This window comes from Takifugu rubripes, chromosome 6 (genome assembly GCF_901000725.2).
Source record: "Takifugu rubripes chromosome 6, fTakRub1.2, whole genome shotgun sequence".
NCBI lineage: Eukaryota > Metazoa > Chordata > Actinopteri > Tetraodontiformes > Tetraodontidae > Takifugu > Takifugu rubripes.
In genome coordinates, this window is record NC_042290.1 from 5132975 (window position 1) to 5157966 (window position 24992).

Consider the following 24992-nt stretch of genomic DNA (forward strand, 5'->3'; position numbering starts at 1 on the left):
TTATTGTATATACTCCGTGCACACATTTTTGTTTCCCCGGCATTCTATTGGGCATACATCAGCTACAGATACCGCCTCCGGCTCAGTGAATTAGTACATTCAGAGTCCTTTTAAATTAATTTCCAAGAGGAGAGAAGCAGGTTTTAATGTAAAGAGATAGGATCATGGTTAGCAAAAGCATTACTCAGGTCCAGCAGTATCATAATTCCCCCTCTAAATCCAATTTGCACCAGCTTAATGGAGTTATATAAAACTCTGCTAATAGATTATTCAAATTTACCAGACAGAGGAGCTTTTTTTTGCTGCACAACCTCATCCAGTTTCTAAATGTAGGATTTAGGGTAGGGTATTTCTTTAATCTTCAATGACAAAATAAAACCAGTGTAGTAAATAGAGTACCATGCAAAGGCCTTGGCATTTTCATTTGGTTTATAAGGTGTTCATATTTTTTGGTTTACTAAATGGATCTATTAAATCTGAGAAAAGGGCAAAAAAAAACTAACAGGATTATCTGTTGGTGGTGTGACAAATCAGGCTGTCAAAGTGCTCCATATTTCCAAAGAAATAATAACAATTATCCTTTTCGCATTAGCAGATCTTCTAAAGTCAGAGTGCTGCCCTCTCACCATGTGGATTTGCCCTAATTGACCAAGCAGGTATGGAGCCACTCTGCTTTCCTTCTGCGTCTGTGTGCAACTTTCCATCACCGCAGGAGGCCCCATAAACGATATCCTGTCAGGACAGCAAAAGGGTTTCGTTTGCATTTGGCCCACATGTGAGGGATCACTCCAACACTGCAGTCCCCAGCTGAGACTCAACGCCCTCCCTCCCTGTGCAGAAAAATGCCCGAAAATTAAAGTTCAACTGTTCAATGGGCACCTGAAAATAAGAGATGAAAGGGAATGAACTCCCGCTCGCACTCAGCCTGTTTACTGCCTGTCGGAAACGGCGCGAGTAAACCGCCTCCCTCGGGGCCCACTTTCTTCTCTCCAGGCAGTCCATCTTTAAACCTGAAAATTCAGGTCCCCCCCACACACACACTCGGGTAACTGTATGCCTCTGAGAGCCAGGCACCAGGACTTAATCATGTGTGTCTCAAAGGGAGAGGCGGGTGTCAGATTTAGAGCCTTTTCTCTTTGGCGTTGCCATGGCAGACATGTAGAGGAGTAGGTGCAGTCAGGAATGCAAAGATAACGCAAGACAGAGCCGCACCTCATCCTAACACACACACACACACACACACGCACACGCACGTACACAAGTCAAACAATAAATAAACCCACCCTTTATACTTTCTATCACACAGTCTCCATCATTGCATTCCTGTACCTGTCCCTACAGGTTTACTCTGAGATTATGACACACACACACACACACACACACACACACACACACACACACACACACACACACACACACACACACACATTGCCTGTTTACAGAGATGGGGGGGGGATTTCTTACGTAATCTCTCCTTAATTTACCCAAAATACAGGATGAGGCGTCATGCATTCTTAAAGTTTGATTTAAGCATGACTTAATAGGGGGTTTAGATCTCTGTTTATGGATAGAGAAGTCTAGAAAAGTCATGTCTGCTGTAGAAAACGGGTGGAAATGAAAGGTTTTTTCTATTATACACAAACATGTGTGGTTAAAAAAAGACCAAGCAACATCATATTTAAATTAATAGCAAACACTAATTAGATGTTTTAGAAAATCACTGCAATGGAGCTATTCAGCTATTTCAGCTTCTCTATTGGTTATTATTTATTGGTTTTGGTTATTTTTCCAGTGATTGTATCCACAGAAGGGGTAAAAAGTTATCACATGTTGGAGAGTTCAGAGCTGCTTTATGCAGCCAGGCGGTGGAACAGAGACGCACCAGCTGGTCAGTTTGTGATTGGCAGTTCATCTGGCCGTCGGCTAATGCTAAAACCTACTGCACACCGTTGACCTGTTTGTCCTGGAATTGTGCTGCTCTGTTGGAATACTTACAGAGAGCACGCACACACACACACACACACACACACACACACACACACACACACACACACACACCGCCATCTGGCAGATGTATTAGCTGTCTGCAGATGCTCAGGTCAGACTCCGCTATCATGGTTGGACACAGGGGGAATTTGTAAGTTCATGGGATCAGACAATTCCAATAAACTAAGACTTGTAGGATTCCATATTTTATTTTGAGTTTAGGCATGTCATTTAACTCTGCACGTGCTTTTTCTTCATGCGCAGTTCTTCAGAAATCTTCTCATGGGTTGATGCCAAATGAGATGATTAAATCCAACCTTTCCGAGCCAAACCTGAAATTACAAACTGACTTGCTTGAGGCACGACAACGACCGTCCATGCTCTTCTTAATATTTGTATACATTTCAGTAAACTGCGGAATGATGTGGTGTAAAACAGGTTTTCTCCCGCTGAAGCTTCACAGTAGCTGCCAGATTTGTGACTCTTAGAAATGTGCCAAAAATGCCGACTCAGTTGTCTTCACGTCACTTAATATGAAGCTATTAATATGCAAAAATCTGCTTTTTTGAAAACTCAGTTATTTGCATCAAGACGTGCAAATTCAGACGGAGGGACTTTTGCAGCTTTGAGCCTACAAATATATAGACGGTTACACTATGTCCACGCGTTTAAGCCTCTAGAGATACATTGTCTATATGTTGCAGCGCTTCACTCAACTCAGCACAATGAAGCGTCTTCAGGTAGTCGACAACAAGTCAGACAAAGTCAACAAAGCCTTGAGAGACGATTGATGCTGCAGCCTGTTCAGCTGGATACAGAAGAAAAGCAAAAGAAACCCACATGTCAAGTGATGGGGAATTTAGGCTACTGTTGTTTGGCTGTTGAAAGGTAAAAGTGGCAAATCTTTTTAATGGGAACTTAGCAATCAGTAACTTGAGGGCTTATGTGTTGAACACATCCGAGCATTTTTCCCACCACGGCAAACAGCATGTGTTCCAACAGGAATGACGTGCGCTATGTGCCAGTGAACATCCAAGCCCCGACTCCCATCTCTCGTTTCACGAGATCACAAATATCGCGGGGTCGCGTTACCGTGCAGTCTGGTCAGGTTTCCCAGAAAGTTCATCATTGTCAGCGTCGCTCCTGTTTAATAGGACTAATAGATCGGACAAGGACAAACAAATTGTGCCCACACATTTCGGAACTTTTAGTTCAGAGCTGCTCTCATGTTGTCGGGTGTCCCGCCCGGTCCGTCTTTTGCTTCAACCTTTGCACCTGCTGCGTCCCCAGAGGCAAAAGCAGGAAACCAGAGCGCACAGCAAGTGTAGCTTATTCTGTGTTGTCTCTTCAAAGCCGCTCAGAGGATTATTTATATAGCGATCCTGTCGCTCTCCGGAGCTCCAATCAGCTGCTGTACTGGATGACAACACACCGATCTGCTTTGTCACGCGTCCTCTTCTGTTGGATTCATGCTTTCCCCCTCAGCTGGTTCTGCTTTTATTTCAGATGAACAATAGAGTTAATGAATGGGACGGTGAGCTCTTGGTTAGTCAGAAGGAACCAGAGAAACACTGATCTGTTGGATCACAAGAGGGTTTTTTTTAACTCTCACTCACAAACACTCAAAGGGCTCCCATTAAAGCCCCCCTCACAGTGAAGCGCCTGAGGCTCCGTATGGAACTGAGCTGCATGGTGATGAGAAGTGTGTGAATCATACTTGGTTCCCAGACACAAGTTCTCTTCAGACTTCACCTCCCCCTACTGTTTACCTCCATGCTTCACCCTCCGTCGACCTCTCGGAGGTCAGCGTGTCTCCATATCATGTCAAATACTCCAGACTCAGAATTCAGAAGATTTTCCAGCCGTCTCGCGCTTCACATGCTTGGATGCTCTCGCTAATTATGTTTGCGAGTCCATGTTTGATTGCGTAGAACCTTGATTCTACTCACCCTGACAACAAAAATATGTAAAGATTTCTCAGGCCTAATTAGCTTAGCCTGGAGCAGCTAGTTTTCCTCCTTCTAAATTCATCAGATAACCTTTGAAAACCCTAAGCGGGCCTCTCTGGTTGTTTATTTATGACATTATGTAAGGTTTGTTGAGTCAGATCCCCACACTGTTAATATAGACTCAAAATAAAATAGTAGAAGTCAGTCACAAGAGTTCATTTATTTTGAAATTGAACCATGACGTTACAAACATTCAAAGTAGCCTTTAACCAGCTGAATGAAACATAGTCCTGCAAATGGCAGACGCTTTTATGAGCATTTACGTTTCATTATTATTAAGAGAACCCGTAGAATGCCCACCATCCCAGGGGTAGAATAGGGTAGCATCCCAAGATGAACTTTTATTTACATGTTGACTAAAAAACTAAATTTGATTTTAAGATCACTCATATGAGAAACACAATCTTTTAGCAGAGAAGAGGCAGCCTGACATGTAATTAAAGTAGCAGATGTGTTGGGGGGGCTGTCTGTGATGAGCTTCTTAATCTCAGCTCGTTACATCGGTGGTTTCAAGCAGACAGAGTGAGATTCCGAAAGAGGAATTAGACGGGGGAGCGTGTGACAAAGTGGGACAGACTCTCTGTAAACAAGAGGGGGATATTTTCAGCCTGTCAAAATCGCGTGCCGCGATTTCAGAAATAACTCTGTGCTCAGACGAGATAAAAAACAACTCCTTTTGGGCTCCCCTTTTCCTTTTATTCCGCAGACTCCTGGGTTCTCAAGTCACTGCTGTGCTCCTGCTGCACAGGGCGGAGGCATGAGGGGGGGTCGGCAGCTCTCAACAGTAGGTTTCTGTTCATCCAAGCAGCAGGTAACAACCTGCATCAAGAGTTCACAGGTCTCAGAGAGGGACGTGATGCCCGTGCACCTCTCTTCCTCCCTTTGAGCTGCCTGCTCCACCACAGCTCTCCAGCTGCTCTTGTCCTGGTTGTTTGAATACGTCTCCTCCTCTTTTATACCCCACATTTCTCTGCTCACAAGGCTGCTGCATTCACACGTGATGCTCTCTCAAAACTGGGTTCCGCTTTTAATTCTGGGAGGGGGGGGGCTTGAATATTTAACAGCACATAGATTCACATGTGAACATGTGCTAAATGATGTGGTGGATGACAAGGCTCAAAGTTACTTAAAGATAAAAAAAAGTTCTTAATATCTTACAAAGGAAAATTTATTCCCCACATGTGGTGAATTAATTACAGCTCAAGACGACAAAAAATGATGCAAAAAACCTTGTTTGTATCCGTTGTCGTGCCTGGTAAATATGTTTGCCGTATCTTTTTGTCACACACAGAAGAGCGCTCGGGCCCTCGCTCGCTCTCGCTGGGGCGTCTCATCTGCATTCAATCAGCCGACACATCCTCCTCGCGCCTTGATCACGCCGAGGCTGCTGTAATCATCATTAGAGTGATAATTATCACCAAATTTTAATCACCGTCATCAACAATGTTCATGCGCTGCTCTCATGCGGTCTTTAGAGTTAATGTGTGTGTTTGTGTGTGTGTGAGAGAAAGACATTTTAATTCTCACTTACCAATTCGAACTGGTTTACATCCTATTTTACTGTTGCTGATGCTCATTAGCCAAAGTATTTTCTTTTATTTGGGGACTAGTTCCAGTTCTATTCATCAGCTTTACAGCTGGATATGAAACAGTGGAAAGAGATCGGGAATAACTGGAGCAGCCAAAGCTGTGGTCTGTGTTGCCATGACACTCCAGATTGCCCCAAAGCAAATTTGTCTTGCACTCAGAACATTAAGTCAGATAAGCGTAAAAGACAAGGACATCATCGACCGCATAGGACTCATTTCCCACATCTGAACTTGTCGAATAAAGCGACCGAACACACACCGCAGGGGCCAGTGTGTGTGTGTTCATCGACACTAATAAAGACAGTCGTTTTTGGTGGAAGGAAGAGGAAGGAGATGCTCAAGGGTCACCCTGCAGCTGCTGTCAATCAACACACACCTCCAGTATGTGGGACTATTTTGTTTCCAGAATTCCTTTTCTTCTTGATTATAGAAAATGGGGCTCTGAATTAAGGGGGATTAAATAGGATTTAAACTTGCCTTTGCAATCCCATCTTGGGCTTTTCCAAGCACACACTTAAGCACATTGCACATATCTTCATTTCCATATTTTGAGGATGGAGCTTTTTATCAAAATGAAAATGCGGAAGGACGCAGGGAAAGGTTAAAGGAGGAAGGTTTGATGACTCAAAGTCACTGAATTACTGAATATTTGGCAGACTTGACCCCCCCTTCCCCCCGACTATTTTTCCACCATCATCTATAATGTAGCAGGGACACATCTGGCACTTCCTGCCAACATATTGCTGATGGGACACACACACACACACACACACACACACATACACACATATACACACACAAAGACAGTCGAACACATTTTATGTTTCTTCCTCCACAAATGTGACGCAGGAGAAGAATTCTGTGGGCAGATCCTCCCCACAACACCAAAAGACCCCCCCAAAAATTGAAGCAAACAGTTTAATTGAGCCGTGCAGGGCTCAAGTTTGCATCCTTTTCATAAATGCAAATTTTGGTCTTGCGGGATTTGGAGAGCTGAAAGGGGAAACCACTCGGTTACATCTTGTCGACCCAGGAGATCACATTACCGGCGCCTGCATTAGCCGATGAGAGCACCTGCGCTCCCCGTCTGCCTCACACAGACGTTAGAGGGCCACATTAAAATGCAGAGATTAGTACTGGATGGAGGGACAGAGGTGGGGATATTTTACAGGGTATTTCAAAATAAAATAAAATGCTTTTAATCCGCTGTGCTCTGCAGAAGCTGGACTGGTTTTCTGGCTCTGTGCACATGCCCGTGGGCCACGCAAAGCTAGGCTTTAATGAGTTACAGTCAGCACCCATCTGCACTTAATTGCTGCTGTAAAGCTGCATAATAACAAAGATGAGAGACCTTTGCTTTGATTCCAAGGTATGGAAACCATCACGCGGCCATCTTCCCAAAACTGGGACTCCAATAATAAAGCAAAGTCCCACTGAGGAAATTCAAGCCTTAATTCCGAAAAAAAAACAAAAAACTTCTCCATTACGAATGGCCACAGGAACCCCCCCTGGATGCTTTTCTCTATTTCAAGCAATTTAAAGACCATTTAAATGTAACAAACATGAAGCAGCCACATCTAAAGCAGAACTGCAGAGTCGAACAACATTTTAGATCCTTTAGGCAGATCTCAAAGCTGTTGAAAATTATAAGCATTTCATCCCATCTGTTTTTGAATTCCAGAACTTCCCAGGAAATGTTGGGACTTAAGAAAGCCCTGATTTCATCTGCCTTGTTTGTAAATTTACTGCTTATTTGGACTCATTTTCAGCAAATTGGAAAGATGGGGCAGATTTTGGTCCACTTCTGATTTATTGTCTGAGAAAAACTGGTGAGAGTGGTTTCTGATGCAGGTGGGTGGTCCAGAGAATCGTCCCTCTGTCTTTGTTTCGCTAGTGCCGCTCATGTTCAGTCTCTTAACCTCCACCACACCGGCCCGAGGAGCAGAAGCGAAGGAGGGCTTTGCCTTCTTAATAAGCACCTGTCTGAGGGAGACCAGAAATTCCCGTCTGGTTACTGTGTGTGTGTTTAGTGTGCATTAATGCATTAGTGTGTGTATATGGTGGCTACAGCCACATCACACCAGCTATCACTGATCTCTTCTCAGTTGTTGACAGAACGGTCGCAGGTGCTGGTTTTTCCTGTTTTCTTTAAGACAGAGTTTCATCCACGGTTCGTTCAGAGGTCTTGGTGTTCTCGGTCTTGGTTACGACACATGATGGTTTATACTGAAGGCACAGAGAGCTGAAAGTCATGGGGCAGAAGCATGTGAACCCACTTCAATCATTGTTGCTAGTCTCAAGTTTGAGTCAGGCGAAGATGCAGGACATAAGAAGCTGGGTTGTCACTTCCACAGGAACCCTTCAAGATGGATCCATCAGGGAAGTTTGGGCAGCATATTTGGCTGTGAAGAGAAGCTAGAATTCTTTGATTTTCACAGTTGACACAAGTCTCACCCTCAAGTTTAAAAATAGACATGTGACCATGTAAAGCCCGTTGCAAATGTCAGATTTGGAATGACGTTTGCTAACATATGCAGACGATCTCGCTGTTTTTGTGAAAGGTGGAAATTTCTAATAGTCAAAGAGACGTCGAACACACTCAAACAGGGTTGACAGGATCGTGAGTCGGAAAATGGAACGTGTGCAGTCAAACAGGAGCTACAGTAATAATAGATGATCCAGAGGAAAGAGACCCTCTCTGTCTAATCGACTCCACTCAGCTCCGACTTATTTCTGGGAGATACGATCTTCTGGCCGATACGGAGATTTTTCTTGTGCAGTTAAGATAATTGAGCGTACTTGTCTCATCCAAGGGGCTAAATAAATAATGTGACAACGAGAGCATGTTTTACTGCCCAGATGTGCAGTTTGAGAGCTGCTTTTTATAGATTCGCAGAGTTCCTAACATACTAACAGAGACGATTAAAGGTCACTGGCTACAGGACGCATTCATCTTCACTCATTTCCTATCTGATATTTGTGTTTGTTGGAAAAGAGAAGGCACTTTATTCACTTTATGTTTACTTGGAAATGGTCGAATGTCTATGGAGCATTTTGCAGTGTGACGGAAAATAATCAATGCTTCTGAAGCGCACATGAAAACACCAGCTCAACGACCAGCATACTTGACAAGCATGAATATCATGTGAATGGATAGGACTCCGGAGATGCAGGGGTATTTGTCTTGCTGGGGTATTTGTCTTGCAGGGGTATTTGTCTTGCAGGGGTATTTGTCTTCTGCCATCCTGCAGCACAGCAAATCGATGCACAGAAAATGCTTTTACGATTATTTTAAATGGCTGCACTCATCATAAATAATCTTTTCAATTTACATTGACACACATTAAGGAAAAATAACACAAACACCACTAATTAAATCTAGAACTTTGTTGTCCAGCTGCCCACATACAGTAGCGTCCCCAAAGCATAAATCCTGAACATTCTCTCCCAGCGGTGGTGATGAGATCTGTCACCATCACAGAGCGCTGTAGAGCAGGGAGACGGTTCTCCAGGTTACATCTACATTTCTCAGTTTTTATCTGAGCAAGAGAGGATCTTGAAACCACTCAGAAGTTCCAAGAGATGCAGTTGAAACATCGTCTTTGTCAGGAAAAGAGATCCAAACGTCTGTTTGCTACTGCTAAAAGGGGGCTAACATGGCTGGTCAGGTGCTGCTTTGTCAGGATCAAGTACGGGGATGTTTTCTCTGTGCATTTGAACTGATTTTTGGATGGATTTTATTTTAGCAAACATTTATGACGCGCTAACAGGAAAAACTGCAATATATCCCAATATCCCATCTTGTATTCTCCTCTCAAAATTTATGTAATCCAAATAGCTCACAGTGTGTCAAACCTCTACTGATTTAGCTGATTTTCGAGATTAGCAGCTTTGATCAGTTGAATCAACAAACAGCAACTGTCTCTCTCTACTGCCTCTCAAGGTCAAATGTGGTATTACACAAACAATGCACCTTTTTGGTCCTCATTTGGTCCCATTCATTTTGATTTTTCTAAAATCTTCACCACCTTGATGAAGTTTTATCAGCAGTTGTTAGATATAATGTAGGTGTCTGTGATAGAGAAAATAAACTGTTCTGCATTATTCAGGAATGAGTGAGCACCGGATCAGGAGTGTGATATTGGATTGGGGCGTGGATGCATCAACAGAGCGGGCCTTCATTTGTATGCAAGTCAGCATGTGTTTGCATAGTCTTGCATATATTTGATGAGCTGTGTGGAACCAGACGGAAACACAAAACATCTTCATTGCACTCATAATAATCTCATTCCTGAATCATTTTTCAGTTTGGTGAAAGCTCTGTTGGATTTTCTGATGACAAACTCTGTGAGAACGTCCACAAGATTTCAACATTCTTCATTTGTCATCATAATTGCAATGACAGTCTTTATCTTGAGTATCTGCAAATAAAGGAGGGACAACTGTGTGACTCACTGATCTGCAATGGTTACCAGTAATGTATGCATGCATGCTCTTTTCCCATACATTCAACCAGTGTCTCTCAATGTGGAGCCGCTCCACAAAAGCCTTTTGTCTGCTTCCAGTAACCCCAAGCTTGGCTGCTTATCTGACTTAATTGGCTATGCTCCGTTTGTGGTATTGACTGAGGTGTGTGTAAGGGTGTGTGTGAGAGAAAGAGAGCAAGAGTGGTGCTGGCTAAGCGATGACCACTGAAGTAGTCCCGTGGCATACAGAGAATGCTTATTGGGGCTTTGGAGATGGTGTAGCAGCACATCCTGTCCACACACACCAACAGATATATTTAATTCGTGTTCCAGTCTTTATATGTCTGATTTAATCTTCCTTTTCAGAGGGAATGATTGTATCATATTAGCCTTGTGTGCTAGCTGTCTCACACACACAAAGAGACAGAGACTTCCTGTCTGTGCAACGACCTTCGGTAAAGAAAGAACAGTTATCAGCCAGAAGCTCTGCTGGAGAAATCTAAAGAACGGCCCTGATTCATAAAATCTAAATTTTAAATTTGGTTTAGAAACCTTTGAGCGTTTCACGTTTCCCCCTCGCTGCTATTCACCGGCTGACTTCCTGCCTTTGGGCGTCCAGGGGAGCTGAGACATGTTGACTCTGTGATCTGTTTCCTGTCTGTGTGATGTCAGCAGCGGTTGCGTCTCTTTAAGGCTCTGTCAGTGTATACCTACAGGAACCTTTAGTCTGAGGTCAAAACCTATTCTTATCTGCTTCCTGTTTTTTTGTCATTCGGGGTCATTATGGACTGTTTGTGTCAGGACAGGATGATTGTGACAAGGATGAAAATGAAGATTGTGAGTTTGTATTTTAAACGTATAACAAATAATTAGTGCTGACCTTTAATCTTTCATATAGATGTCAGAACACTAAAGAGAGCCAGTTTGAAGGTGGACACAAACATAAAGTGGACATTTTTACTGTGCACAAATGGGATTTCCTGGACAAACGCACAATAAGTAAAAGATGTCTTCCTTTTGTTTGACCTTGGTGTTGGCCGGCCTTTGGTATGAGAGGAATGCACAAGCCTGAGCCGCTTCAGCTCAACGTGAACTCTCTTTGTCTCTGCACGGGCCAACGGCTTTGAGACAACAACCTGAGGTCTGTGGCAAATTCCTGCTTTGACACAAGCACCTGCGCCGGCGCCACAACCACAGCGTGTTGGAAAAAACAAACGCACAAGAGGAGAAACAGTCCCACCATGGCTCCTTCAGGAGACAGCGCCTTACACGCACGCACACACACACACACACACGCACACACACACAGGCACGCACACACGTCCTCCCACCTGCCTCCTTGCATCAGTGCTCTGATTAATAACTGTGCTGGTTTCTGTCTCCGTCTCGTGACACAGTGTATTTATACAGACTTTGTCGTTCTTACTGCAAGTCGGTACTGGAAGTCTGCTGAGCTCACAGGGGTTTGAGAAAAAAGGGAAAAAAAAGGTTGCGACGTGTTGATGCGGTTCTTTGGTGGAGGTGTGGGAGCAACACTCCCAAAGATCTCTCATCTTTCTCTATATTTTCTTTTAAAATTATGATTGCTGCTACATTTTATGCTGACGATTGCTTTTTTTTACCTTTGACTCTGGCACACGGTCTGCAGGAGAAAGTGATACCTTATGTATTATTGAAGAACTTAGCTCACTCTTGTGATAAATCATTTATCTGTATAAGAGAAGAAAAAAACTCTTGGTTTTTTGGCTCTCTCCTCCCCATGAAACCAAAATAAGCCTTTAGTTTTTGTTTTCATGCAAACATGAAAGAGCGAATGACTCAGGATGTCTCTCAGTTCATCTGAAATTAGACTGAAAGAGAGAACTAACAGAAAAATTGTTATCAGAGCTCAAAATCTAACATCTGAATAATTAATTGATATCCAGACACACATCACCCCCCAATGTTCTACAGGCGCTATAATGCATGACCTCTCCAAAGGGCAGGGCACTCCCAAACTCAGTCTTGAGCCGACAAAGGTCTCTGAATGGTTAATTCTAATCAGTGTTGCTAGGCAACAGCATTCTTTTTTCCTGAATCGTTTGTGGCGCCGGAAACCAAGGCCACCGCAGATATCGGGGCCTTTTCACTAAACCCCACTTCCTGGTATTCATCCACTTCCTTCCCTTCAGCAACTGCCCTCTCGCTCGTGGAAAACGCAGCAACTTTCTCTCCAGGACCAAGAGAGTCATTGAATTCCTATTACATGTGCTGTCTGTCCTGATATAAAACCTCAAGAACCTAACAGTCCCCTGAGGAAACTCTGGAATGGGTTCTGGGATGAGTGTTAGGAAGAGCTGATTCAGCTCTCTCAGCCTTTCTTATCACTTTCTCCTCCATTCTTTATCCCCCCCCCCCCCCCCCCTTTATCAGGCCTGTCTGTCTGAGCACGTGCGAGAGGAGACTTGCTCTGACGTGATGAATGCGAGGGGCAGAAGGCTCATCTCAGACAGGAAGCTCGTACCGGTAGACGGTTTGTGCCGAGAAACAAAAGCAAAGATTCGATTTGCAGAGTCGGACAAAGAAAACAGAAAAAAAAGTTTTCTGCCGCTCTACCTGTTTGGTTTAAACCGGCTTTTCATCACCGCGACAAAGGGAAGAGAACAGCTTTGGTGGCGTTTGCATTCTGCTGCGTGTGCAACTGTGCCTGTGTGCAACCACACCGACGCTAGAGGTTATCTGTGGTTCCTGCGAGTCGGCTCTGCACAGACAACACAGGTGTTGATGGTGTCTTCTACTGCATCACACTGTCAACCGTCACCTTTGACGTCTGCTGGCTGAAACCCACCTCGAATGGTGCAACACTGCAACCGTGCACGCGCTAACATCCAGCGGATCAGATGGCAAGCCACGAGAAGAGGCTGCCGGGGTTAGAGCTTTATATTATATATAGAACAATACATAATGTACAACAGAAGGAGACTTTTAGAGTTAAACAGTGCAGAATAAACAGAGCTGAAGTGTGAAATATTCATCTCAGCGTTCCGCTCCAGCCAAACACGCCAGAGAGGCTGATTCCGTCTGACATTACACGTGCGTGGTTTCATGCAAGCGTGCACTTGTCCATGGCAGACACCTGCAGGGTGTAAATCAGACAGCCAGGTCTTGCAGGGCACAAAACTACCCTTCACTGGCAGCTGGGGGGTGACAACGAGGGAGGGAGAGAGGGAGGAGGTGTGTCTCCTGCTTTTAATGGGAGATCCTGCAGAAACTGTGCTGCCCTGTGTGTGTGTGTGCGCATGTGTGTGTGTGTGTGTGTGTGTGTGCTTGACTGTCTGCGTAAACAGACAGTCAAGCACTTTCTTTCATCAGACCTCTTGTCTGGCAGCAGCAGTTTCACTGATAACATCTATTCTGGAGCCAGAGTTCAGGGTAGCTCCGTGTTGGGTTTTTTAAATTTTGTCTGTGATAAAGAGGCTGGATGATCCTGCATGTTTTTGTGTGCCCGAGGCAGCCGTGGAGCTTGTTCTGTTTCCCTTTTTTGGTGTGTGTTTCCTTGGTCGCGCCATTGTGAAAAACATCCCTCAGATCTCAATAATGACACCCGTAGGTCAAAGGTCAAGGTCGCCCATCATGGGGCTGTCACAGATGTTACTGATTTCCAGAATCACAACTCTGGAGACTTCCCTTCTTCAAAGGTCAGCGCTGGTGTCCTGTCTCCAACCCCAGCGGTGCGGCTTGTAACATCTGTCCAGATGCAGCCGGGGAGCCGTCAGTGCAACGCAACGCTGATCCTGCCAGGCTGCAGCCGCCCACACGCAGAGGTCACGTTTCTTCCTAAAACATGAATCTGAACCCATGTGTGATCTTTATTATGGTTCAGAACTCAACATTATGTCAGGTCACACTTACACTCTTCCTGCCCTGTGTGTGTGTGCGTGTGTGTGTGTGTGTGTGTGTGTGTGTGTGTGTGTGTGTGTGTGTGTGTGTGTGTGTGTGTGTGTGTGTGTGTCCTTGTACAGGCTTTAATAACATGTCTGGACATGTAACAGAGGAATGTTCGTTATGTATTGTGACTTAAAAACAGGGATTTTTCTTTCAGGTCATTCGAGTGTGAGGCGCTAAAGCTCGTCCACCACTGTCAACTCAAGCAACATTCCGCTTGGCGTGGGAAAACCATGCTGGAATGTCTTTAAGAGACACTGCACTTCAAATAAACAAGTTTCCTGCTCTGGGGAACAGATAATGGGCATTCTGCGTGTTGTAGTCCCTGTCCGTACACTGAGCTGTACGTTGAGATCCTGTGTGTGTGTGTGTGTGTGTGTGTGTGTGTGTGTGTGTGTGTGTGTGTGTGTGTGTGTGTGTGTGTGGCTTGTTTGACATCATATTTGTGTTTCCTCATCAGTGAACACTGAGCTCTCACAGTCAGAGGTGAAAATCAGTCCCAATTATCCTCGAGGACAAAGGAGAGTGAAGAGGAGCATTCCTCCTCCTCCTCCTCCTCCTCCTGCTCCTCCTCATCATGACAACAGCTCAAGTCAGGCATGATTAATTGATCCGTCTGTCTGAAGCAGCAGGCAGAAACATCAGCTATCTTATGCAGAATTTCAAATTATGCTAATGTGGGGCCGAATTCCCCGAACAAGTGATTTTTCTGTTGTCTTTGGTTGGTTTCTTGTGTTTGCAACTAGAAATAAAGTATTAGAGGCTATAAAGAGCTCAAATGTCAGAGCTCCGTCTGGATAATTTGGGTTGTGTCGTGGGAAGGAGGTGGCCTACATACCTGGGGTCTAATCTTGTGAGTCGACTTCTCCCACTGATGGGCGACAAGTAAAAGGTCGGGGTTAAAGTTCAGCTCTGGCTCGAACCTCCACAACACTTGGATGGCTCGCTCCTCTCTTGCTTGTGCCTCCTGGTGAAAACCTCCTGATTTTGGTCATTCCCACACTAACCAGAAGGTATAAATCAAGCCTATTTTGGTGACGCCAGATTCGGTCGAGCCTTTTTTTCCCCCTCTCTTCCCTGCGTTGCCGTGACCGTCTCTCCTACCAGCCTGGTGACGTGGACTCACCAGCGGCGGGCTACACCCATTTTTGGCTTTCTCAAAATGATACAGTGCTGCCTGGTAGCAGAGGGGAAAATGTGCATGTGTGTGCATGTGTTTATGAGGAGGGGGGGATTATTGAGGCCTGTAAAGAGGGTGTAGCTCACCCTCCGCCCTTTTGTCACTGTGTCTGAACATGTGGTGCATGCAGAGCTTTTTATAATAACTAGGGGGGCTCAAATTGTCCTGCTGGAGATCTTAACACGCTGCACTTCCGGCTTGTGCGGCTGCCTCTGTGTTGGATAAAGGTCGGCTTCCAGCGGCAGACTGTGTCACTCCGCCTGGGTCAAAGTGGCACAGGCAGAGTCCCCACTGTCTGGGCTATGCCGTCACTGGGTGGCACGTAATCAGACCAAAAATAATCTGTTTATAACACGAGTACCAATTTACCACAGGCAGACGCCAGCATGGCTCTGTGGACAGGCTGACACACAGTTCGTTAAAGGTGCTTTAGATAGAAGTCAGTGTGTGTGTGTGTGTGTGTGTGTGTGTGTGTGTGTGTGTGTGTGTGTGTGTGGCGGAGGGGATTGGCAGCCAAAGAGGCCTGGAAAGGTCTCCAGGGTGCGAGTTTTTTCCAGCCAGACCCAAAGGCAGCTGATGTCCCACATAAATTGAGTTTCCGGAGGCGGAAATCAACAAGCTGACTCACTTGCTGACCTTAATGTGTTGGAGCCTCCATTGTCCCACATGCAACACTCCGGATTTGTTGTCTGCCACCTCTATCAGCCCCAGCATCAAAATGGGCTGTGTCATGTTTCGCTATTAATGATGTAAAACATTAAAAAAGTAAATATTGCCCGTTCTCTTCAGATACAGGTGGGTAACTGGAACTCTCCGAGCTGCAGGTGACTGTCCCCTCCAGCCTCCAGGGAGGGGCTTTGGTACATGTCTCATGTTAGCAGTATAAACTGTCAGAGCTTCTAAAGATGGTAGATGGCTGCAAAGAGTGTTTCTGGTCTAACAGATCTACAAACTGAAGGAGTTGAGAGTTGTGAAAATAAGGGAGTAAGTTTGTCCCTTACTGCAGTCAGCCACTAGGGGGCGATCAAGCTGCTCCATCTTTATGTATTTTATCACTTCTGTTCATCTAATGAACAACATCAAATGATGATAATATCAATAACAGGGATCCAGATTGTACCAAAGCTAACTTGCATATAAAAGATAAAAACTGAGCACTAAGACTAAGTCACAGTCTTAACCAGTACCTACCGTATGGTCACCATGGCGACATACAGTATGAAACACGGCAGGCTCTGTGAGGTTGCTGCCAGCCTCCAGCATCAACCTATGATAAAATCAGAAGTTAGCATTGTTGTTTTATTGATGTAATCACGTGAACATTCCTCTAAATTACTCTGACAGAAGCTTACATTTCCAATCAGGCGTTCCAGAATTTATTGCAAAACGTGCTTTTCCTGCTGTCGGTATCTGATAAAAGGATATTTCCTCATATTTGCGGCTCAGCTTGCCTGTTTTCTAATAAGATTTAATAAAGGGGCTCAGATAAACATCTCTGTCTGATTGGAAGCGCTTTAGGAGGTTTAATTCCGTGTATCTGTGAGAGGTTTGAGGAGGAACTGACCCCTCGTGACCTCGTGGAAGTGAGACTTGTTTTGCGGCCGATGCAGCAGGTCCGATATAACCGTCCCAGCCGTGGTCTTTAAACAGCCGTAGCCGTGCTGGTGTCGCGGCGCTGCCCACAAGAATGCCACAGCCTGCTCCCAGGAACTTTGGGCTGGGTTCCTGTTTTAAACTGTGTTGCTGGGGATGCAGGTTTGGATGGAGTCACCAGGTCGGGGATGGATGTAAACAAAGATGTTTACCCCACTATGGCTGCATGAAGGCCGGGCTGGATGAGGTCGCATCCAGGGTGTAAAGTCTGGTGATATTTCTGGCCTCCCTGCCTTCATGACCAGCTTGACTTTTGCTGGGGCCTCCTGGACTCTGACCTTCCCTCAGGTCCCGCAGATCTTCCATCCTCCTGATCTGACAGTGAACCTTCCGATGATGTCACAGGCTCTTGTTGTGGCCTGTTGAGTTTCGCCAAACTAGATCCACCCGGCTGGGATCTGAACGACGCAAATTTGTTAAATGACTAATTTTGTAATGTTTCCATGATGCAGAAGGACCAAAAACGACCATGGGCAAACAGGCCGACAGACGATGATTTAAAGGTCAAAGAGGTCATGAAGCATCACAATCAACCACCTCCTCATGTCACATTCAATAGCAGCTGTGGCAGCATTTGAAATGACTTCATCGCCCTCATAGATGGTGTTTTTACTTCAGTTATTTGAGTATTTTTAGCAACGTGAACACAACAGAGCTATTCCAGGGCTACAAAACCGTGTCCTGTCATCCTGGTTCACTCCTCCCTGAGAAGACAGCACCCTGAGGTTTCAGCTGTGGGAGGCACACGCACGGGTGACAGGCCTGCTAACCGCAGACATAATTGAATAAAGATTCCAGTTGTTCTCAGTCCCCCAGTTTTAGCCTCTGGGTCTTTCAGACGGGCCCCAGAAATGCAAAGAATGAGAGGGCAACCCCCCCGCTTGCTGTCGGCAGTGCTGACAGTTTAATCCTGCACCACTGGGAGAATGCTGATGAAGACTGCTTAAATAATAAACGTGTGTGTGTGTGTGTGTGTGTGTGTGTGAGCATCGTGCCTTGAACCTGAAGATCAGTGGTAGATGCACTAGAGCTGGCTACTATCAGACACTGAGACAATGCAGCCCCCGATGATGCACTGGTTCCAGTGACGACATGGGAAAGTGACTGGTTTTAACAGGCTGATACACACCGACCTCAGTCGGCAAAACAAACACAGGAGTGGTCTCAGGTGGAGTTTCATGGTGACGCTTGTTTCAGGGGTTACATCATCACTCAGATATTTTGTTCTTAATTTAAAGGTCTATATTCACAGAGGCGTCACAGAATAAGCTTTAAAGTGAAAGTAGCCTGTTTTCGTCAATAAGTGATCCCATTAACTCGTGGAAAACAAAAAATAAATGGCAAACACAAATAAACTTGCCGCCGGATTATGTTAATAACAGTTTCTACCTGACATGTCTAATTTAATAAAAGAAAAATATGTGATAATGATCATTTCCATTCATGAATGAATATTTTTACGCGACTTCATCGACACGTCTGTATAAAATGGCGCACGCCTGACACCTAGCGGCCACGGACTGTAAACGACAAAATAGAATCGAGTTAAATATAATTATAAAAAGCCTATCCTAAATGTTTAAAGATAAACAATAAATCCACGCTGCCAAATGGCGTATCAAGAGTTTTCTTTTATTTTCGTATAAACTGTTTCGAAATCCTACATATAAAATGCTTTATTTCATAAATAAAGAAACTAGCGGTTGTCTTATTATTTTTATTTATTTTGCCGACAATGTAGAAAGACTATAATTTAATCTGATCACATCCCTTTAAACATAAGAGATGAGTTCAAAAAAGAAAATCGCAGGGGGGTAAAATCACCACCAGGGGTCCTGCTCAAGTCTCATCTGTACAAGAGGATTTTACTTCAAACCGACACTGTTTATTTTAAATTCACTGCTCTGAAAAACAAGCTTGGAGTCACAATAGTTGTTAGTTTGGTTCATTTGTTATCACTAGAAACACAAAGGGTGACCTCATTTTACACTGACACAGCGTCTCTGATGGGCCAACAGTTCTTGCCTATCGTGCAAATATTCAACTTTTAAGATCCACACGCCCTTAAAATTGTTCTGTTTCTAATTAACTAGATTAGCAGTTCTAAACTTTGTGCAATCCAACGACTCGGGGGAAACCACATAAAACCATATTAAATCCAGGCTATTTTAACTTGTGCTCACAAAAAGCAGAACAACATGAAAGTTTCCTCATAAAAAATGTACCTGATACATGGTTTCTATACGTTGTTCTAAAATGGTATGGATTTGTTGAATGTTCGGTCGGTGGTATTTATAGACGTTATATTGGTGTGTGTGTGTGTGGGGGGGTGGGGGGAGTGGGGGGGGGTGGCTGTTGGCGTTTGTAAAACTTTGCAGCATCGCCTCGCGAAGCCACATTCTGACCGCTGATTGGCTGACCGTGATGCGGTTTGTCCAATCACAGAGCCGCTCTGGCTGGCCCCGCCCCGTCGCTGGCATGGCGGAAGCCAGGGGAAGAATCCCACGTATGCGCCGATGACAGCATCTTTGATGGGGACAGCACAGTCCGACCAACCTGTGTTGAAACACGGTCTTTAAAGTGAAGCAACCAGCAACTTGGCAGCGGTTTACCCGCCCGGACGGAGGTGTCGGTGTCAGCGGATGAGAGCGAACGGTCTGCTCAGATGCTCTGGACCTTTGGCTTTTCTCCGCTCCGAACTCTTAACTGGTACCAACGACACGGGTTTGACTGTGAACAGCTTCTGAAATAAGTAAATGATGGATCTGCTGGAGGTGCTGCACTTGGACGAATTGTCCCACGGGCTGGCAAAGTTGTCCATGTTCCCCTACTTTGACATGGCGCACTATATCATGTCGGTCCTGGCTCTGCGGGAGCAGCCTGGTGAGTTCAAGGACACCACTTTTTCAAAGTTTTCTCACTTATCTTAACTCCACACCCCTGCAATGCATGTCTTATTGTTGCACTTTAAAGTTAGCTGGCTCTATAGTATTAATAATCCATAATTCCCACCAAATATTTGAGTTTGAGGGAGTTTATTACAAAACTTTGGAACCACTGTGGTCACTTTATTGTGCGCAAATACCTGCATAAACGGTTACAGTTAACAACTCTTGTTAAACTCTTAAAATGAAAACTCAGTTTTTATGATATTAAAAAAACGATGATAAGTGCTTTATTTATAGAGCATAATAATTTTGGATGCTTGCATCACCATAAAAAAAAGTTAACAAGTGCAACGAAATACACAGAAGAAAGAGACAACTGCGACAGACCACAGCAACAGTCGGTCTATGGGATGGTCTCAGGCACAGGTCCAGCTTATGTCACTGCGGGGACAGGTGGACTGCACAGGCGCTGCAGAGCAACACGCTCGCTGGACCTTCTCGTCTCCCTGCTGGAGCTCTCCAGGCTATTTCGGAACTTGCCTCACAAAGAATCTGACCCCTTCATGCCTTGTCCTCTCTTCACATCTCCCCATTCCATTTTTAGTTCAAACACAGCGACCGGACTTTGACAACATTTGCAAAGAGCATAGAGGAGGTCAGTGAATGCAGCGTAGATTCATCAGATTTCCAGGGTTTGTCCTTGCCAAACCGGAGTAAACATCAGAAGCCAAACACTCAGGAGGCAAGTTGGGCTGCTTCTGCTTGCCCGGAAAGGAAAGGAATGCAAATCTAAATCAAAATCTATTTTCCTTTCCTGCCTTCAAGCTTCTCTTTGTGCTTCGTAGGAGAATACACTTCTGTCATGGTGCACTCTCACACATCCTAGTTTCCTAAATATACATTTTCATGACCATCCCAAACCTTCAGACTGGAAGGAGGCAGGTTTATTCCACTGGCACCACTGTTTACCTTCTGTTTACCTTGGATTTGCATCAGGCTTTGAATGGATTGTAGAGTTCTGAGAAGATCATGCAAAGTTAACCAGCTTTATCGCCGTACTGGAAACTACATTTATGTCAAGGTTTATACGGACAGATGGTCTTGCAGGACAGCAGCCCTGCTAATTTCCTGTTGCGTTATTGTTGCCAACTTTTGTAAAGCTCAGAGTTCAAGTGCGTATTTCATGTTTCAGTGGGGGGGGGGGGGGGGTGAGGGTGAAGCAACACATAACACGTGTTGCTGTCTGTAGCGTGGTTGCACATGTGCAAGCAGTGTTTTTTTTCCACTGATGAGGTTCCAGGAGTGCAGCATTGACTTAATATAATGCAGTGCACGTCATCATCCTCTTCATAGTTTCAGTTTAAACTCGGTGGCCTTTTCCTTTCCACTATAAGGAGCCAAATTACAGTATAACTGTACAAAGCGTGAGCCTGGGACAACAGCACAGTTACTTCCTGTTTGTATTTTATATCCTGTTCCTGTTTGAGTCATATTTGGCATTTAAATCCAACACGTCTGTGCTTGGCTGATGAAGGCGCAGCAGATGCAGGCTGCTTTGAATAAAGTCATTATGTTTGACACGGGAGGCGTCCGTGCCCTTTGACACCGCGATAACGCTTTATCTCCAATTTACAGTGCCGCAACAGTGCGCCATACTGTCGTACTGCCGGTGGAAAGTACAGTATGACGTGCATATTCAGCAAACACATACATAACTCCAGGGGGCGATCAGCAAAAAGAAAGATTGTCTATTGCTCAGTGCCAGGAGCATGCAGCCATTGATGGAGGGAGTATGAGGAAGTATGTCGAACTATAGATCCTGCCTCTCCAGGAGTCCATAATCTGTGTGTAATCCTCAGATTACTTTGGTCCTGTGTTGACTGTGAGCAGATGGCTCAGGCTCTGTCCATCTGTAGGTGAAGGTAAACGCATATGTCATATGTTCATTTGGTTAGAGAGTTGATACTGTTCATGACTGGGTGTTAACCCTAAAGGAGTGTTCAGTTGATGTTAATCCTCACTGACCTCACAGTCTCTGCACTTTGGACCTGGAGGCGTAGCTCTCTGTGTTTACCTGTCATGTAGGCAACAATTGTTGAGCAACTGTGGTTTGGAGAAATGTCAACGAGGTTATGGTGTCAAACAGCAATGAAAATGCCTCTTAATCTTTCAGAATAAATGTCGTCTCAGTCTTCATTGTTGTGCAGAGTTGCACATAAATACGTGTCATGTAAGCATTCCTCCTGCTCACTTAAATACTCCTCTGTACTTGTGCAGGAGCTCTTGAGGTCTCCAGAGTCAGCCCGTTTGCCTGCTGGTTCAGCTCCATGCTCTTCTGTTTCGGCGGAGCTGTGCTGTCTGGGATTATGCTGGCCGAGCCGCCTGTGGCACCTTTATCCAACAGCACCAGTGTTTTGCTGGCATCCATCATCTGGTGAATATCTGATGGATCTAATCACCTTTATTTCACTTTTTCCTGCACACTATTGCAGAAGTTATTGTTGGTTAGATTTGTGCTTTGGCTCCATCTGCTGGCGAAATCCGTAAATACATCACTGTTATAGGAGTGTACAGTGCCCCTGCTGGTGATTTGAGGCAAATACCTACCTCCTGACAGGTACTTGGTGTTTTACTGCCCCATGGACCTGGTGTACTCCTCCATTACCTTCCTGCCTCTCAGGCTGGTGCTGTCAGGAATGAAGGAAGTCACCCGAACCTGGAAGGTGCTCAGTGGGGTCACGCAGGCCCACAGCAAATACAAAGACAGCCTGCTGGTCATGATTGCCATCGGGTGGACCAGAGGTCAGAACGCGTTGGTGCATGTTTACGGAAATCTCTTTGTCTCTTAATACAGTGGTGTTTTAGGCCGAGCCTCACCAGAATTTTTGTTTGTTTGTTTGTTTGTTTTTACCCACTGCCAGGTGCTGGAGGGGGTTTGATACGGAATTTTGAGCAGCTTGTTCGTGGCGTATGGAAACCAGAGACAAACGAGCTCCTCAAAATGTCCTAGTGAGTATTCAAGGGTGGTGTTACCTCAAAAGTCTCCCCTCCATATGATGGTAAAGTTTCATTTCAACACACGCGGGTCTCACTGCTTGGTTTTGTTCTAAGTCCCACTAAGATCACCCTGATCGGCGCCGTGCTGTTTGCTCTGCAGCAGACCCACTACCTGCCTCTGCAGACGCGCCACCTGATGCTTATCTACACCATCTTCACCGTCGTCAATAAGGTCAGTCCGCCGCCGCGCGTGGCGCCGACAACGGCCAGGATGAGGACAGGGAGGAACAAATATTTTGGCAGCGGCTTTGCTTCGTATCTGTGGTGTCACGTCTTCCACATGACCTCCCTCCCCCGTTTTGAAGTTTTAGCTGATGTGACTCACATTAGCTCAGTATTACCCACAGGGCCGGGGCTTTTGCATCATTTTCATCAGCTTGCATCATCCTCTTCTCTTCTCTGGGAAACTTTAGCTCTTGACGCAGACACAGATAAATCTTCTTTGTCTCTCTGGCCCGATTCTCCCAGCTCTGACCCGTCTAGCAAACATCGATTCGGTGACATTTCCGAGGCCCGGTCGATATCCCCAATGCTGATATGACTTCACACAGACATATTTAATATCTTAAACTGAAACACTCTTTAATGAGACCAAAACAAGCACCGTCTCAGCTTGTCACGTATATTTTGTCTGCTCGCTGTTTGTCGCTCGTGCGTGTTGGGATTTGAAGGCTTAGCTGAAAACAGCTGCCTGGTGTGATAATTATTTAGCTAACCGTTACTTTAAAGCTCTGCAGCTCTGAGCGGAATTACAGCCTTTGCTTTACGGTTATCAAGTGATTCTTTATTGGTCCAAAACAATCAGTCTAATAAATGCAGAGTGTTTATCAGCATAGACATGCTAACTAGCTTTAGCAACACTTCTTATGTCTTCACTGCGTTTCCTTCCAGTCGAGGATGATGCTGACGGGCTCCTCTTCCTCGCCATTTGCTGCCATTGAATCCGCCATCTACAGAACCCTCTTCGCCGGCTACTCCCCGTACGCCGCCCTCACCGGAGAGGCAACCAAAGGGTGCGCCGATGGTAGCGCAAGCGTCGCAACCAAAGAGTCCAGTAAAAACAGAGCAGCTGACGCGCCCAGTCCCAGTCCTGTCATGGGACAAACGCTCAAAGCCAAAGAAGAGTCAGAAAGGCCGGAACCAGAGAGCTGCAAGAAGACGGACTAGTCAGCCCCCCGCCCGTAGTGCCTTTTCCCCCACAACGTCATCTCTGATTCACAGTTTGGTCACTTCAGGTCTTCAACCGTTCTGCTGAAATCATTTCAACCAGACTTCTGACAACCCTGCACCTCAATGTGGGACGATTCCCAGGAAATACACACACATTTATGCTGTCTGACCAGGAAGTCCCTCACGGAGCAGCTGTAGCCTCATCCTTAAGGTGTGTGTCTGATGGCTACCAGCTGTTTTAGCTCTGGGTTTTTGGTGCTTTGTACCTGCTGATCCACGAATGTCTACCTGACCGTCTGTGTGTTCCCCTTCCTGTAAAGACTCTTTGTTTCCTACTCTCAACAGTCTTGGAATAATTTTTTTTAAAAGAGAGGCTATATTGTATTACCTTCAGATGTTTTATTCTATTTATTGCCAATCAACGCGATCTTGAATGTATGACATTTCAAATGGAAGAAAGCATTCTGGTTGTGTTCCATTCCATCTGAGAAACGCTTGCACAAGAAATCCTGAGATTAAAGAGTTGAAGCTCGTTATAAAACCAGTCATTCAGTTCTAAAACCATTTACTCAGTTCTAAAACCATTTATTTCTATTGGTTGCAGTGGTCCACGTGACCTCTGCAGAACGACCTCTGTTGTTTGTCCAGACTTTACCTCCGCTACGGGCTGAACCGTTGCATCACTGTGTCATCAGCTCCCCATTTGTACCCCCCCCCTTTAAAAACACAGGGAAGAGAAATCTCCCCCCAAATCTGGATAATGCTTGCTAACGTAGGCCAGGATAGAGGAGCCCCTGGAGTCTGCAGGAGATTCTGGGGATGAAGAATAAGAACCAGCTCAGGATGGTGTTTTTCTTGGTCGGCCTGTTCTGACCCTCCTGAAAGACCCGTTAATAAATCAAGTGTTTCCCAGAGACGGGTGACATGGCCGCGGTTATAGAGGCTGACGATTCCAAGACAATTCCCTTAATGAGGTCCGGACCTGCGTGACAAGTGCTCAGTGAACCGAGTGTAACCCCCCCCTCCTCCCCGCCACACGCTTTCAAGCCCCCGTGCACCTTTCACCTCGG

At 45.3% G+C, this 24992-nt stretch overlaps 1 protein-coding gene across 1 annotated transcript; it reads left to right on the forward strand.

The window, feature by feature from the left end:
* Positions 1-19297: 19297 nt before the first annotated feature.
* On the forward strand, positions 19298-24468 carry tmem38b (transmembrane protein 38B). The gene is made up of 6 exons (XM_003965196.3): positions 19298-19690; positions 21973-22129; positions 22313-22497; positions 22617-22704; positions 22807-22924; positions 23644-24468. The coding sequence occupies exons 1-6, from the start codon at positions 19564-19566 to the stop codon at positions 23917-23919; spliced, it is 951 nt and encodes a 316-aa protein (XP_003965245.1). The 5' UTR covers positions 19298-19563; the 3' UTR covers positions 23920-24468.
* Positions 24469-24992: the final 524 nt, after the last annotated feature.

Coding starts and splice junctions, on each gene's coding strand:
- tmem38b (XM_003965196.3), top strand. CDS start 19,564: ATGATGGATCTGCTGGAGGTGCTGCACTTGGACGAATTGTCCCACGGG. Junction 22,498..22,616: donor TGCCATCGGGTGGACCAGAG/GTCAGAACGCGT, acceptor ACCCACTGCCAG/GTGCTGGAGGGGGTTTGATA. Junction 22,925..23,643: donor TCTTCACCGTCGTCAATAAG/GTCAGTCCGCCG, acceptor GTTTCCTTCCAG/TCGAGGATGATGCTGACGGG.